We start from the raw sequence: 17,186 nt of genomic DNA, 5'->3' as shown, positions 1-17,186 counted from the left end.
CAGACTACTGCATCCTCCTGTGCTTCCCTTGGGTGCCTGCCAGCCACTCGTTTTCAGCTATTGCTATGAACTTGCACTGTCCTTGTGTGCCTATCCCTGGACATGCCTGTTTGCTGCTCTGGTTTGCTGCACTGATGACTCTCTCTCCAGTTAGGGTATTCTTATGCAGACATGTTATTCACCCAGCTTTCCCTTCAATATTCTGCTCGTAACATACATGCTGGCATTGGCTCTATCAGGCACAGGAGAAACTTCTAACAGCTTCTTCTCACAGAAGTCACTCCTTTAGATCCCCTCCCCCACAAACTACCAAAATAATGTCATGTGAACCCAGTACAGATGTGCATAGACAGGTTGGGTAGAGCTGATCGATGTTGGAAACAGCTGAGTTCCCAGTGCCGATGACATAGTTGCCTCTCTTCAATGTACCATGCACAAGGCCAGGACAAGAATCCTCAAGACAGTATGATCAATGTTAATTGTCCAGTTTTTAATTTAGACACACTGGCTAATGACTGGGCCTAGAGCAACGTATGGATCATACAAAAGATTGGTTTGCCCAGCGGAAGTAATTTGGTACTGTTTAAAGGAGAGGGAGGAGGGGAGTGTAGAGAATTATTTAAAATGTCTATGTCTTAATAGGAGACCATCAACTAAAAGTTCAGAGAGCAGTGAACCCAGTGAAGCAGGCGATGAGAAGAAGAAAAGGGACTCAAGGAAGAGTGGCTTCCTTAACTTAATCAAATCAAGAGGCTCCAAATCTGAACGTCCCCAGACTGTGATGGTGGCAGAGGAGCCCTCCTCACCCAAGGTTGCTGCAAAAAGTCCAGCTGTGGACACAAACAAGAAGGAGGTAAAGCCTGCAGAGCAGAACGGTGGTACAGAGCGATCTGAGGAGTTAAAGACACCAGACTCGCTGGAGGAGGCACAGACAGATGAATCAGCAAAAGCCGAGAGGGGTGACAGCAAAGGAAGCCCACAAGGAGGCCGGAGGTATGGCGTGCAGGTGATGGGCAGTGGACTTCTCGCAGAAATGAAAGCCAAGCAGGAGAAGAGAGCAGCATCTGCTCAGAAGGTGAAGGCAATTTGATTTCTCTTGAGTTGAAAAAATGAGTAAGAGCCAGGTGTCTTCAGGGGAGGTGGACTGGGTCTACAAGGGTTGGTGCCTGGGGTTTGGCACATCAGTCCTGCTTTCCACCAGGGGTTATGGTGTTCTGCAAGAGGTTTGCTCTCTGCTGTGTTGGTTAAACCTGAATACGCTGGCTAAGGGCTAGGCTGCAAATGTGGAGGCACATCAGGAAATACACTCTTTATTCCCAATTACCTGTCTGCATTCCCTTCACTCCCCTCTAATTTTCTCCTCTGTAAAGTGCTGATGCTGGGCAGGAACCTTGCTTCACTTTGCAAACGTGTGGAGTGGAATATCCTAGTGTTACTCTGAAGCATTTTAGGCCGAACTATTTTGCCTCATGACCATTTCCCATTGAACTTCCCCATTATCATCCCAGCTGCAGTTGGCATATTCTTAAATTACCAAACGATCAGCCTTTTTTCAGTCCTCTCTTTCTCTTCAGCATGCAGGGAACTTGGATGCTCTCCATTCGCCACCATTTATCCCCTGTCATTTGGAAGCTGTTACCTTATGACAGAGCTCGTCTGCAAGCTTTGCTGTGTTTTCCTTCTTTTAATATGTTGCAGAACAGTCTTTCTTTGTAGTTTAAAGTACTTGCCATGATGTCTGAACCATTCATGCAAACACTGGAGTCTTGTAATAAGCAGATTCAAATTAACACAGTTGTCTATGGCTTGTTAAAGGGATCCTCAGCATAAAACTGATTCCTTTTTTTTGAAGAAATGACCAATTTCTACCATTCTCATTGGTGCTGAGTATTGCCTGTGAATAATCCCATTGGTTTCTAAACCACCAAGTTTTTAAGGAAAATGCTGTATGATTTTAAGTAGGAGTGTTATGCTCTGCCTGTAACTTTAAACTTACCATGCTACTCCAGATTATGGATATTTTTACAGCTGCAAACAGTGTATGCTTGGTGCTTTTCAAGTTCTTAACACTTGTCATCTAAAGTTAGTCAGATCTGGAATAATGTGACTGAGGTATAATATTAGCATATGTAATTTTTTTCTGAAGTGGGGAGAGTAAAAGTGCTCTGTGATTGATGAGCAGCTTTGTAGCATTGATTGAAAACTTGAGTTTCATTTATCAAAAAGAAAAGTTGCCTCTTCCCAGTTTTTTCCACCCTTTGCTTTTTTACTGGTCAGAAAGGTTGCCTTCTTTTTCTTTCAGGTTTAATTTTCAAGGAACTGTATTATAGATTTTTTTTGTTAGATTTTTGGTTTTAGCATATTTATGGAATATAAAAATAGAGGGGGTTTTGTACTACTATTTAAAGAGTGACAAGAGAACAGAATTGAAATAGGAATCTGTACACAGCAGGGTACTGACTTATCCATTCTTAATGTTGCCAAGACCACACAAAATTGAACTGCTGTTCAAAAGAATTTTTCACAGACTTCATCCTGGATCACAATATCGCATAATTTAGGTTTGTACTTTTATTCATGATATTCACAAAGGTGAAAATCATACAGTATCTGGATGGTTGAGCTACAGAAGACAGCATCCCACTGCTCTTACATTGTTTAGGATGGGTATGACATCAACTTCCCTACCATCTTCAAATTTATCAGAATTCTAGTATGATGGAAAATGGTATTTTCCTTTAAGGTACAGATGGCTGCTTATATTCTGAGCTATTTTACATGCAAACAAAGCCAGAAGGAATTTACGATTTCATTTGTACCCTACCGCAGTCTTGTTACAGATACAAGCAGGTGCACAGTAGATGGAAAGATGGTAGATGCTTTTTTGTTTTATTTTGCTTAGAATACAATGTGTGAATTGGCATTAACGGTAGAGAGGAGTCTTTGCAAATTAGCGATGCCTCTGGGCATGCATAAAACTATCTTTTAGCTCCATCTAGTGTTTGCAGACTGAATTTTTAAGTACCTCAAGCAAGACCTAGAAGCAGACTGTCGTTCGTAACCTGTTTATTCACTCTCGATGGTACCCAACTTTGCAGGATTTCCCAACCTTGCAAGAATTCCTATTAGAAGTAGGGCCTGCTCGTTATTTATCTACATAATAAATTCACCTGCATTTATCTGACATGACTGACAGCTTCTCAGACTGAAGTTTTGTAGCTAGTTTTAAGTGTCGTCTTGGAACTATAAGCAGTTTGTAATGTGTATTGTAGGTAACCAAACATGGTAGCATCCTAATTAGATTTTTAAGTACTCCAATAACAGGTGCCAGCACTGGCTATTGTACTTGTCTCTGTACATGGTCTGATTTCCCCAGTAGTCTCATAACTAACCCTCGCAGGGCAACTAAGATGATTAAGGGAGTGGAGCATCTCCCTTATGAGGAAAGGCTGAGGGAGCTGGGTCTCTATAGTTTGGAGAAGAGGAGACTGAGGGGTGACCTTATTAGTGTATATAAATATATAAAGGGGGAGTGTCATGAGGATGGAGCCAGGCTCTTCTCAGTGGCAAACAATGATAGGACAAGGGGTAATGGGTGCAAACTGGAACACAAGAGTTTCCACTTAAATTTGAGAAGAAACTTCTTCTCAGTGAGGGTGACGGAACACTGGAACAGGCTGCCCAGGGAGGTTGTGGAGTCTCCTTCTCTGGAGACATTCAAAACCTGCCTGGACACATTCCTATGTAACCTTATCTAGGTGTTCCTGCTCTGGCAGGGGGATTGGACTAGATGATCTTTTGAGGTCCCTTCCAATCTCTAACATACTGTGAACATACTGTGAACTAGGAATGGAGGCAGGAGTTACAGTGAAGTTAGTTTTTATACTATCATACCGCTGTCGTAAGTAATTTACCGTAGCTAAGTGTTATGCATGTATCTTCAATATTTACATAGAAAAATAAGTATTTTGGTGACAGGCATGAAGAAACTGTTGCAAATTCAGCTCCCAAAAGCTTTTTTACCAAAGTATGGGAGAAAAAACAGTAATAAGAGGGTGCTATTCACTTCAAAAATACATAGTCAAGACCATTTTACAAAGAAACATTTTACTTTAGCTGGAGGTGGAAAGGTGAGAATTTAGCCAAAATATCAATGACAGCCAAGAAATTTTAATAAAACCTGAGTTTTCACTCAGTGGTACAAAGCATCATGTTCCTGCAGGTAAGACACTAATAGAAGGCTGGTTCTTTTACAAGCCCATCAGCTGCCTATCTAAGCTTCTTCTGGTGAGCACGCAGGTTTCAAGCTCACTTAGGCTAGAGCTAGTCTTTGCACCTTTTGTTTTGAGGCCAGGATGTTAGAAAAGCTCTTTTGAGAATATAAGATTTAGCCAGTATACCAGCACATGAACAAGAAGACCCCTTTCTTTAGAGGTGCTGAGCATTCAGCAGTGCTTGTGATAGGTAGCTTTAAACACCTTTCAGTAAGTAAGGTCTGTTCTGTAAATATGTAAGTACTGCTACTGCTGTAGTAGCAGTTTTCTTCCTGCTTAGATCTCCAAGACCTGCAATAGAAACAAGGAGAATCTGCCATTTATTACTATCGCTGCTTTCTCTGCATTGTGGCTTCCAAATTAGAGCTTTTTTTCCCCTAACAGAACGACTGAGTTGTATTAATTACAGATACATTATTAATATGAGAGATTTTCTCACTCTTTCAGAAACTTGGGAATGACACAACTCCCAGAGAATCTTTTGACACCGCGATGAGCTCAGAGCGGCTGGATGGAAGTGGTACAGGTACAGTTTGAATGTCCTGGTATAAGCTTCTTTCTGAAAATGCAAAATGCCTAACCTCAAAAATCTCACTTCCCTCTCCAGATTGTGTGCCTACAATTGCTTAAGTGAAATACGAGCTTACACTATGTGAAAAGGATTAGAAACAAGCTCACTTTTTTGTACTGTGTTGGGCAGCACTTCTTGTGAAGGCAGCTCTAGGGCTGAGTTGACAGCTTAGCTTTTACTCGTGTTCCACATTGCACAGGAAGGAAAGTACTTGGTGCATATGCCTGAGGTACCTTCAAAAGGATGCCAACTTGTGATGGGATCAGCAAAGCTGAAGATGAAACCAGGAATCAGCAAAAATGTCTGTGCAGGAAGTGAAACTCAATCTATCTGATGACCTAAATACGACCAATTTGCAAGATTTATTGTAGTCTGTGAACATGCCAGCTTTCAGCTGCTAGACTAGACATCTCGTAGGCAGTGGCAGCTGGCTCTTTCAAGGGTTTACCTGGCTTGACCAAAGCCAGGGTTGTCTGCAATGCTGTGGAAGCCTCTGGACATTGCACACATGCACAAAATGACTCTCTATTATGTACAAAGTGGAGTCTAGCCTTGCAGTGCTTAAAGCACCAGTTCCCTCTGCATGTAGTGCTGGACCCTGACATGGCAGTGCCTGCGATGCAGCCATATCAGGACAAGATGAAATTCTGGTCTCTGTGCATGCTTCTGGAACTGACTGGCCACCGAAGCCTTCAGAAGGGATTCAGATCTGGTGGTTTGTGCGTACGGCATTGACTGGACTGAACGGAGGAAGCTGGACTAGGAAATCCAGGTCTGATTTCCTAGTGGTAGGTATCCTGCAAGCAAGGCTGAAAAAAACAGGCTGGAATCAAAATCCAAATGGGGCATATTCAGAGCATGCTAAACTCTACATCAGCACTTTTAAAGCCTGATTATCTTTTGAGGAGGACCTTGTGTACTGTGTGTGCTCCCTAATACTATCAAACTGAAGCCAGAGGAGCCAGAAAATCTGTGCTTGGGGCATTAAAATAGGTGGGAGTGTCTGACCCCAATTTTTCTCTGGTCCTTGTCTCTGTATATGACACATTTCACCCCCACCTCACTGCACTGTGCATATCCCTTCCATTTGGCCTCCAACTGTCAGTTCTTTTATACCTTAAAAAAGTAAACTCTTGCTTAAGAGCTCCCTGGGGCTGCTCTTCGCTGTTGCGACTACAGTTTGTCTTTGGTTTGGGTTAATGTATTTTTAACTTACTGGGTTCTAATGATATTAGCAGGCCTGAGGTTAGGAAGGCAAGAGAGACAGTTAATGGAGAATTGCTGGATGTTGCTACAGGAAAACCGAAGCTGGTGATGCAGAAGGAGAATATGGGGGTTTTTATTCCTTGCTTCATGTCTGGATGTTGCCTGCTTTTTTGTATGCACACGCACACCCTCAAGTGGAGAAGGTGTCCTGCTGTTTTGCTTGCAGCATGAAAGTCTATTGCGTGCATGAAGACTCACAAAAATATGTATGTGCCACCCAACTCTCTATAGTTTGCCAGAGTTTAACTCCAGCTGAACTGAAAAACAGCTATATAAACTGGAAGACGGTATTGGGGATTGGCTTGCAACAAGCTGTATCAACACTCCCTTCCCTCCCACTGCCCTTAAAATGTCTGTGCTCAGCACTTTTGTAACAAGTAGGATTCCTGAATGGCAATAGCAGGTAGGTAGGTCAAGTCATCATCTTTGCCAAGTACCAAGGCTACCAGTCTGCATTTCAGGTTGTAATTCTCTTCTGAGAATAAAGATGTGACAATTGTTTAAAGTCCCAAGCTAACATACAAGTGCCAAGATAATCATTGTACCTTCTACATACAAGCCTTCAACCTTCCTAGAGCTGCAGCGTAGGAAAGTAGGGCAGGCATTTTGCTTGTTTGCAACTTAGAGTCCAGCAGGCTTTCTACCAAGTTGCACAGCTAGATAGGACTGATTTATTGCCTGCAAGTCAGTGTAGCTTTACCTGTAAATACCTTGGCCTTTGGTTGGGGTAAAAAATAAGTTAATAAATTTGCTAATGTGTGGAAACCATAATCCATATACAGTGTTACTAGATGAATCAAAATGTTATACAGTGAATACTTTGATCTCAGCTAAGTTTCAAAACCTCCTCCAGAGCTTGCTAAAAGCAACAAATAAAAAGATGTAGCCTGCTGATCACACATTTGGGATTTATTTTCTGGGCCAGGATTTCTCTGTTGATCTTGGATACCCAGCCTTTTGTCTACAGAGGCACAAAACAGCCAAAGACTGCCTTTTCCACTGATCATGCTTTCTCAGCAGGTAGGCTGTACCATCTGCTCTCAGAAAGGTGAAGGAAGAATAAGGTCCAGCCAGCCATTGCCCCAAGAACGTTAAAAAGGGGGAGATGCCATCATTATGAAGCTTAGCACATGTAAGAACTAGGAGTTTTAGAAGCTTTTTCTGCAGTGATTTTGAATGAACTGTTAGGGGTCCTCTTACTCACCCAGCAGTGCAGCAGTGATTTGTGAGGTAATGGATGGTATTTTCCACACAAGCAGATCTCTGTACGGAGCCTTCTGTGTTGCAGGAGATTCTATGTTATGTGTCTGTCTATTTTAGTGCCTAAACTCCAGCAGACCCTTCCGGAGAGCCGATTTGCCTCGAATAAAGGTGACTCCATCTCAGCATCATCCGAAAAAAATTCAAAAGCTGAACCAAAGGCAGAAGCTGGTGCAAAGGCAAGAAGTTCTTCCAATACACCGACCAGCCCAAAACCCCCACTGCAGGCAACGAAGCCCAGCCTGGCAGCACGACCCACGGTGCCACAGAAACCACGCTCTGCCTCTCGTACTGGTGAGGAGCTCTTCTGGGTGTTTGCTGTCCCCAGCTGGGTACTTCTAAGGGGTGTTTGTGTGGGCTGTGGAGGAGACACCAATGGCCACATGCTTAACAGAAGTTAAATGTAGAGGGGCAGGTTCTTCAGTCACTTGCTCTTGACTTGCATCCTTCTTTTCCACCTGCCTTTGCCCTAATTCAGATAAACTTACTAAAATGGTTCAATCTGTAATCTGTAATAGTAAAGCCTGAGGAGAAGCAATAGCAGCAATGGCAGAGCTGTTTTGAGTTGGCCCGCTTTCATGGAAGAGGTGATCACAGAAAGCTACTTCAGCATCAAAGCTCTGATGTAGTAGCACTGACAAAAGTAACTACATTTTCACGAACACTTTGCTCTAAGTACTGAAGTCCTTGGGGTTTCCTGGCAGGCTTCTCCTAGATCCTCAAGTAAATGCCTGTTGTTCTTAATAACTTGAACAAAACAACTGTCTCTCACTCTTATAACTTGTTTTGCCTTTGTTTCTTATTGCTTTTTGACTGGAAATAATTGTGATTTTATAACCCTGCAAGACTGCCAGTTGAATGACTGTTAACTTCTGTTCTGCCCTAACTTTCTGCCTGGTTATTATCTCCAGGTTTCCAATAGTGAGAAATACCTCAGCACATCTCCCATACATTTGTCTGTCTGCTGCTTTAATAGGCCAGCGTCACAACCCCCTCGTCCCAAAGTACATCCACTGCAGTTGCGGGGAATTAAGTGCTAGTTACTGACTCTCACATTAGCTATGGCAAATACAGCTTATTAATTGCTAATGACTGAAAAATTTGAGCATAGCCATCTGTAAGAGCTTGTAGACTTCTAGACTTTTTCCATACTCACTGTTGACCTTGGAAAGATGTCATTTCTGGTGAGGATGAGGGGGCAGAGGGATATTACAGCCTCCTCCCTGCACTTCATGTGTAACCTGAGCATTACTTAGTCTCTGTGTTTCAGGGGGTAGAATGTTGTTCAAACACAGAATCACCTTCAGGTTTTAGATGGCTTTATATTTGCTTTATTGGTCATTTTAGAAATGGCCATAAAAGTGAGAGGTGTTGGGTAAGATGCTCACAAAGATTAATACAATAGGAAAGCAGGGCTTATATTGTGATGCTTAATCTGTAAAATAGGCAGTGTGTTATCTCAAAATCTCAGATATCAGAAAGACCTAAGCTATCTGTTTCTGCCAGCTCCTGTTTCCTGCAGAGGGAGCATACTGTGGGTATAACACAGAGTAATTAATATTTACTTGTAATAGGCCAGCTCCTCAGGTGGCAGAAAAAGCAGCACCATCTCTGTTGCAGTCTAACTTCTATTCCTGTACCTGTAACAACCTGCTGGTTAAGCACGCCCAGGTGATGTGATGAAGAAGCCAAGCAATAATTCTAGTTACGCTCTTGCTTCTGCTGTTGTTCCCAATGGTGTGGCCAAACTATGGTAGCAAATCCTTGCTATGTCATCTGAGGGCCGAGGAACACAGAGCAGAGGTCCACAAATTATCAGAGACTGAAAGTGGTTCCTCAATAAAGTACATTACAGCTTTTGTTCAGAAATACATGGCTGTGTTTGCCAAGCGCTGAGCTCATCCGTATGTTGATACCGAGTTTCCCAAAGCAACTGGCCTCACACATCAAAAGCATGGAGCAGGTCCAAGAATTGGTGTATCTGTTCTGCTCGAGTTGCATTTGGAAGTTCATCACTTTCCTATGCTGAAAGTAAAAAGATTGTATCCTCTGTGGTGGCTCCTCCACAGTGAGATTAATTCCTATTATTTTCCAGTATGCAACTGAATTAATTCATTGTACAAATATGGGATACAGGTGATACTCTGAGTTCCTTTTTCCTTCTGTCAGCACTAATGTTATCTTCTTAGTCCCTCTGTTGTGTACATATGTCACTGTTTCCTCCTTGGGAGGCAAACATACAAGCAGTTTAAGTAATCCATTGTAACTGCACTTCCCTGCTGTCCAAGTGATGGGTGTCTAAGACTGAAAAGCTCTTCCTGTAAGGACTGTAAAGATGGTAGTCAACTTACCATACATAATGCATATCCAGCCTTTTAGAGAAACAAGATATCCAGATGGTTTAAACTATGGATGGGAACTTAAGTTCCATGTTTCCTCACAGTCTAGAAGGCAAACTATTTTTTCTATTTAGAAAGTCTTTGCAGATCTGATGTGATCATGTTATGTACCGGCAATTTATTCATGGAAGTAGAGAGCTCTGTAGGCTGTTGATGAGACTTGTTTCCCTGATTCAATTTTATGCCTTATAACTGTGAAACAGTACTTTTAAATTGATCAGTTCATTATGTTTCAGTACAATGAAAATATAAATAGAATAAATATTTCCAAAAATCCATCCAAAATAATTTTCAGCTGTCCCTTACAATTTGCATACTTATGTCTTGCAGGAAATTCCGTTGGTCCCATTGGATTTCCATTTGTGCTGCAACAGCAGTACACATTAAAAATGCTGAAATTGAGATCTTGGTTTTGGCTATTAAGGTTCTGGACTGAGGGCCATTATATGCTCTCTTGACATAATGTACATTCCTCCTAGATTCCTCCTAATGTAGAATCCTCCTTTTTCTGACACAGCTTTTAGCTGTTCCTTGGTTTTGTATTGTATTGAGGTTTGGCCCCTCATAACAGCACCATTTCTGTGAGCTACAGCGCAAATGTAACTTCTCACCGTTTTGTTCATGGTACTCCACAGAGGATGCTCCAGAGTCTCCCTCCGGCCCCAGTTCCCCAAAAGTTGCCCTGATTCCACCGGTGCTGAAGAAAGTTCCTTCTGATAAAGAAAAGGATGGTCAGAGCAGCCCCTCTGTCAGATCATTTTCTCAAGAAGGTAGGTGTGTTGCTATAACTGTTGCAGCAGCTACTAGAACTCGATATGTCCATTGATTTGTTTTCACTTGGATTGGAAGAGGGTTATTAATTTGGAGGAAGAAAGAGAAAGAAAGTGTATCTAATTATCTGTTCCTCACCTCTACCCATGGGTTGGTGCTCTGTATTTTCTTCCTTTGATCAAACCAAATGAAAGATGAATCCTTTGATATTAATAATGTAGCTGAGCAGTTAAGGGACTCTTGTGTATATTATGGTTTAGTTTGGTCTGAATTGAGATGCTGATTCGTGTTGGTCACACACAGTAATGTGGAATGCAGCTCTGTGGTTCAGCACATTTCCAGGGGAGCAGCCACAACGTTGTTCCTTGCAGCCAGTCTCTTGCTTTGTTTGTACTCTTCCTTTCTGCAGGGTCGTTGCATGTGACTGAATTCACCTCCTCAGACCATGATACTCTATGTGCCAGGGCAGGGCTTGGTACCTTTTACACACAACAGTAGACTGCTGCCTTGTCTTTGCTGATTTTCATGTGTGCACTGAACTGCTGCTTTTGCTGGTGCATTTCCTTGCCCACAGTGGCCTCTTAGAATTGCTAAGGCTTCCTTTCATAGCATAGGATGCATGGAGAAGTCATCGCAGAAATGTTGCTCAGTGTGGTGTTATCTGGCACAAAAGATGACATTTGAAATCTGGGGGTAACACCTCTTCCTTCCTGGGACTCTCCTCATGAATACAAAGCAATTCCCATCACTTAAGCTGTGAGACAGAGGGGTGCCCTTTCACACTCTGCCAGCAGTTTTTCATGGTATGGCATCATGGCAGATGAGTCAAGGCAGATACCTAACACTAGGTTGTGGAGACCAAGCAGTTGTGCTGCCCACAGAGCCCACGGTTACTCCCTAGACAAGAGGAGGGGCAAAGCCATCTCCAAAGCAGGATGGTCAAGAGGTATATTTTGACAAGCTTCTCCCTTTCTGTCCTGAAACTACCATGGCCTTTATGAGACAGCTTACCTCACAGTCTGGGTGTTGCTCTGCTTTGAAAACTGCTGCTGTGTGGCTGTGATCTGCATGTCAGCACGTGTGGGGTATTTGCAGGTTTTGGCTCTCACTTCAGCCACCTATATGATGTCATTGGGCTGCTCTTGTGCCCTAATGGTAGCCCAGCAGCACCACCACAGTCATACTGAATTACCTAAAACTAGCAGGACACAACACACCCAAGGACTTCTACTGTGTCTGGAAAGTGCTGAGGGTTCAGATGGTCCATGGTCCTGCGGCCTGTGGCTCAAGGTCTGGAAAAGACAGCAGGGTGTCTGAAGTGCCTTCCAGTGCCTGTGGCATTATGAGGGCTGCAAGACAGAACAGAACCTGTTTATTCTCCTGCATTTAGTCACATCAGAGCCTGTGTTGAGACAGGTGAACTGGGCTGCAGCTTAGGCATCAGACTTGCTCCACTAGTGCCATCGTGTTGAGAGCTGTTGCAGTCAAAGGCTCTTGTTACAGCAAACTCTCTAAGCTGCTGTCTGATAACTGCATTTGCTAGAGTCCTTGTTTTCTCATCAGCTTTTCATCAGACTGCAAGAGCAAACTTGGTACTACACAACTATAGGTCTGGAAAGAGTAAATTCTTTTAGGTTTTTTAATTCTTTTTGAGGTTTTCCTTTATTGCTGTTCTACTTCCTCACTCAGTCATTCCTCTGTCCTTGCTTTCTGCCATCTTTCAGGCTAGCATGCTCCATTTATTTCTGCAACTGGTAAATCACTGCAAATCTGCCTAATAAGTAAGCAAAATTATATCTCCTGCAAAAGAGAGCTGCAAATTAGATGATACTTGATTATAAAATCACTTTAGGACAGTCTTGGAATGCACCTCTTTACACAGCATACCTGTAAGATCAGGCTGCAGTTACTAACATATATAAATATCTGGACTACATTTAAGCAAGCGTCTAGCATATTGATTACTACTCTGAACAACTGATTAAATGGGATGGATAAATGAAATTATTTATGTTACTTTCTGTATGTGGGCCTATGGAACAGCTTAGGGATATGAATCCTTTTCCCTGCTAGAGCAAACAGGAGATTGTCAAAAAAGAGATACAGTTCCTGACTGTGCCAAGCCGTCTGGCAGCGTGAAAACCACTTCGGGGCAGTGTTCTACCAGTGCAGAAGAGGAAGCTAATGTGCTTGGGCAGAGGAAGGCACAGCCAACTTCTGGTTAGAAGTTTTCATTTTTCATCAAGACAGTGCTTGATAACTGGCACTAACAATTGTAATAGCAAAGAAGCCACAGAAGGGTGTGGGTTTGTCATTGAATTATGAGAAAGGTAGAAATCTCATGGGATGCTAATCATCTTTCTGTTCCCATGGGGACTACCTGGCATGAACAAATTTCCAGAGAAGAAATGCGTGTGAATGTCCAGATTGTAGAGAGCTTTGAGCAACCTGGTCTAGTGGAAAGTGTCCCTGTCTGTGGCAGAGGAGTTGGAACTACATGGTCTTTAAGATACCTTCCAGCCCAAACCATTCTGTGATTCTATTATTTTTCTTTCATGACAACATCAATGACCAGTACCATGTAGGACTTGCAGCCCTTTTACAGAAGAGGGCTTATTACAAACTGTGTTTGCTTATTGCAGTGATGCTGACGTGTAAGCATGCTTTGTGTGCTTCTCTACCTTTCCTTTTGAAGATGTGTGCACTGAAGTATTTCAAAATACATTTCAGCCTGAATATTGTTAGTGCCAGTTTCAGTACATCACTCACAAAACCATTTGAGAACTGGGTAAATCAGGTTATTTTGACAGAGTACTTTGATTTCCAGCTTCATAAACAAACAAAAAACACCAAAAGAACCCAAACCCAGCACTGTGCTGCAAGCTTAAACCATTACTTCCTGAGGAGCAGCTTTGACTTACAGTGAATTCATTTAGTAGGCTATAAAATGGTCGATCTGTGTGTTTTTAAAACATAGGAGCTCCTGTTCTCAAATGGTGTGTGTTTACATGGGTTTTTTTTTTTACCTCTTAACTGGTTTGTCTAAACAATGATTCAAAATTACTTTTTTATGAAGTATTTTAATGAGGGATTTGAACATCTCATGCAATTGCATTTACCCCTCAGTTTTTTCTATTTATAAGAAGACATCATGCATCCCTTTTATACAGCCTTAGCCCAAAATGTATGAACATCCCTTTTCATACTGTAGAATCAAACTTAGCCCACCCAGACTTGGAATCTCTCCTCCCTGTCATAAGCAAATTATTACATTTTAGTTTGTTCTAAGATCTCTCTCTGATAGAGTAACTTTCAAAAGCTGAGATGCTGCCACAGATCTATGCATGTCACCTGTGTATGGTTTCACTGGGGCAAGGGTAAGCTCTTGTGGCAGAAGCCTTCTTTGCAGTATGTGAACTTCAATGCTTGATGATACATTTTTCAGGTAATTCAGGGGCAAACTACCTGTCTTAATTTATCAGGTCATAAACTAAAATGGCTGCTGCAGGATGTGTTCTGGGTTTTGTTTGAAGAGTGAATGGAAGCCAAACGAAGGCCGTGTAATTATTAGGAGGTACAAATATCAAAAATGGCTCAAAAATTTCCAGGCACCTATTTCTTTGAAAAGCAGTGGTGTTTGGGAAGGTGGAAATGCCTAAATGGTGGGGTTTTTTAAGGACTTTTTAGGTATCTTAATCCTCTCCAATTCTATTAAATAGCTTTAAATGCTATTTTTAAAAATCCTTTCTTCTCTTTCCCAACTTGCAAAGCCAGGGTAAGAATGCAGCAAGTGCGTAGCTGCTGGCTCTCATTTCCTCCTATATTTTTGGTAGTGCAAGTAAGGAAACAGGTATTTTTGGCTCAGGAGAGCTATTTGGGTAACAATTGTGCCATGTGTGCAGAGGTGGGTCTCCGCAAGACGTGCTGGATGTGTCTGTTCTGCTTTCATCACAGCAGAGATCCAGGACCGGACAATGTCTGTGCCAAGCAGAAATGGTCCAGAGCTTTTTGTCTCCTGTTTCACAGCATGTTGGCATGCAGCAGCGCTGCCTGGGCACTTGTGCTGGCCCTCTATAGGTACAGGGAGCATCCCTGCTGAGGCTGTCGCAGCAGCATTGGTTCCCTTGGGATTCCTCTTTGCATCTTCTGTATTCCTGACAGACCCTAACACAACCTGGCACAATTTGGAATGGGTCATGGAGATGCATCAGTGACAGCCTGCTGCTTCCCTGCCCCTGCTGTGGCTGGAGCTGCACGGTGGTGACAGGCAGGCTGTCTCTTGCAGTGGTGAAGCTATAGGTAAGCAGTACATGGGAAGGAGAGGTGGCGCTTCTTGGCCACTGTGACTGCTGGTGATGCCTTGTTAAGCAAGGTGTGCACAAATGGGAACAGGCACAAGGATCAGTGTGAACCAAAGCCAGACATCCTTATCTGAAATGGTGGAGCAAAGGTGGTCTTGTAATTTTAACATTTATTTTTGTGGATATGAAGAGAGATGACTTGCAGTGAAGTCACATTTAACACATTTAAGTGTGTTTAAAGGTTCATTTTAATAGAAAGAATGAGATTTCTAAAGCTATCAGTCCTTGTGTATGATCACCCTCATTGATGTGCGTAATAACTCTCTTGTTAGCACAGCAATTGTGGATCACTGATTCAATTAGAAATCTTAACAAGGTTCCACAACCTTCTTTGTAATTTATTTCAAAGCCTATAGGTTTGGGGAAAACCCTGGCCTTACAGAGATAATAGAGTGCTGGGAGAACAAAACAGGTGTTTGCATTTAGATCATGGGAAGTGGGTATGTCCTGCTTACCCCACTGCCAAGCGCAGCAAGGTGCAGAGCCCGTGGTCTCAGCTGGAAGAGGTGCAGGTTGGGCTCAGAGCCATGGGTGTTTTCCTTTCCCCATCAGAACAGAGTAGGCAGGTAACAGCCCTTCAAGAAATGTGGATGCCAAGGTGAATGTCTGTCCTGATGAAGGTTGCTGAGTCAAAAGGGACTCAGAATATGTAGATGAGTCCTGCTAGGAAGACAGGCCTGCCTGGGAATGCGCTGCACATCTGAGGGGTGGCCAGTGAGGATGTCCACCTTAGAAGTCAGGAGTACATTGCCTGAGATCCAGCCCAGTGGGAAAAAAGAATGCTGTTCTGGACTTGAAGTAGTGTGATGAGAGGAATGTCTCCAGGCTGTTTCTAACTGTAATGTTTATCCATGTCACAGTGAAGTACTGAGTTTCATATTTCAAGTTTCCCTGCTTGCCAGCCAACACTGGAATAAAGTTTGCTCACTCTCTCTTCTTTGTCACCTTTTTCTGGGTTGAAGATTAATAGACCTAACACTAGTCCCACTAGTGCAAATGAATTGAGTGGGAGCAGGAGCAGGTCCTGTGAGCATGAATGACTATTTATTATTTGCTGTCTTCTCTCTTCTGCAATCATTAGTAAGACCTATTTCTGCTTTATACAGCTGCGAAAAGAAGCCCTGGGCAGCAGCCTAATGAGTTCCAGAGATCCTTAAGTAAAGACGGCCATCAGGGAAGCAAGTCCAGTGACTCTGGAGAAGAAGCAGATAAAGATTTTATTTTTGTTTAGCAATCAGTACAAGTGCTTCATAGTGCAAGAGCTTTTTATAACCATCAGGGTACAGCAATCAACAGCCCTTCTATCCAGCTGCTCTTTCACCACAGGTACATTTCCATGCAGAAAACCTGATCTTCCAATCGTGATTTACAGTGCACTCACTTGGCATTGATTTGGTCCTTAATTTCTGTTCTGTAAGATGCAGACATTCCTTTCCATGCCTTTGCTAAAGCCAGCGACTCTTTCATGTATTCTACTTGAATTTCTCTGAAGCAGCTACCAAGAGTGCCCTGCATTAGGGCATTTAGAAAGCAAAGCAAATTAACTGGACATTGTCTTACACTAATACACTGTACAGCAGGTAATGTGTTGTACTGCTGAATGTAAATGTGTCAAATCTGCACGTGACTTACCTATAAATATATTCTTGCGGTATGCAATTGCACATTGTAATTATATTAAAAGAGCACACTAATAAAATAATTTGTATAGATTATATATATTAAATGCTTGGGTATGGTTTTTACATTCTCCCATAGGGAGCTTTTTTCTTCCTGTTCTCGTACTGTACATAAAGCTCCAACGCTTACATTTGTGTACCGTCAAAAAGCACAACAGAGAAGGATTCGGATGACGTATAATCATGGTATGCTTCCACATTCGTATATTAATGTATATAGTTGGTTGGAATGAGGGCAATTGAAATTTTATTAATATTGGTGTTTTCTAGAGGCCTTCCTCAGTTCTGTCTGCATATTAGCTTCCTTTCCATGTGTAATTCTACAAGAAAAATAGTTTGACATCTGTAAAAACATTTCAGCTTTTGAGGGAGGGGGTGCAGATTTCACAGCTACCCACTTACATTACAGGTTGAAGGGATTTTATTCATATGTATATTTGTAACAATAAAAAAAATGATTTTACAACTGAAATGCTCGTCTGTGTTTTTACAGCACTATTTGTGGTCTGATAGTCTCTGCTTGCTGAATGATGCTTTTGTGTCAGATAGACAAAGCATAGTTAGAACAAAACCCATATAATCTTTTTCTGCTTCTAGTAAGATGC

The 17,186-nt window shown here is 42.3% G+C and overlaps 1 protein-coding gene across 3 annotated transcripts in view; it reads left to right on the top strand.

Moving 5' to 3' along the window:
• Positions 1–16,970, top strand: part of CARMIL1 (capping protein regulator and myosin 1 linker 1) — a 193,347-nt gene extending 176,377 nt beyond the window's left edge. For 2 of the 3 annotated variants that reach the window (XM_080639491.1, XM_080639490.1), the window contains 6 exons: positions 643–1,075; positions 4,722–4,800; positions 7,432–7,665; positions 10,406–10,540; positions 12,615–12,761; positions 16,009–16,970. In XM_080639491.1, the coding sequence (XP_080495617.1) occupies positions 643–1,075; positions 4,722–4,800; positions 7,432–7,665; positions 10,406–10,540; positions 12,615–12,761; positions 16,009–16,133 (1,153 nt within the window). In that variant the 3' untranslated portion in view covers positions 16,134–16,970. The remainder of the gene's footprint in view (positions 1–642; positions 1,076–4,721; positions 4,801–7,431; positions 7,666–10,405; positions 10,541–12,614; positions 12,762–16,008) is intronic. The other variant, XM_080639492.1, reaches the window with a different exon arrangement.
• Positions 16,971–17,186: the final 216 nt, after the last annotated feature.

Source organism: Psittacula echo (assembly GCF_963264785.1).
Source record: "Psittacula echo genome assembly, chromosome: 2".
Taxonomy (NCBI): Eukaryota; Metazoa; Chordata; class Aves; order Psittaciformes; family Psittacidae; genus Psittacula; species Psittacula echo.
The sequence above is the reverse complement of the archived record's forward strand: the minus strand, read 5'-3'. Positions and strand labels throughout refer to the sequence as shown.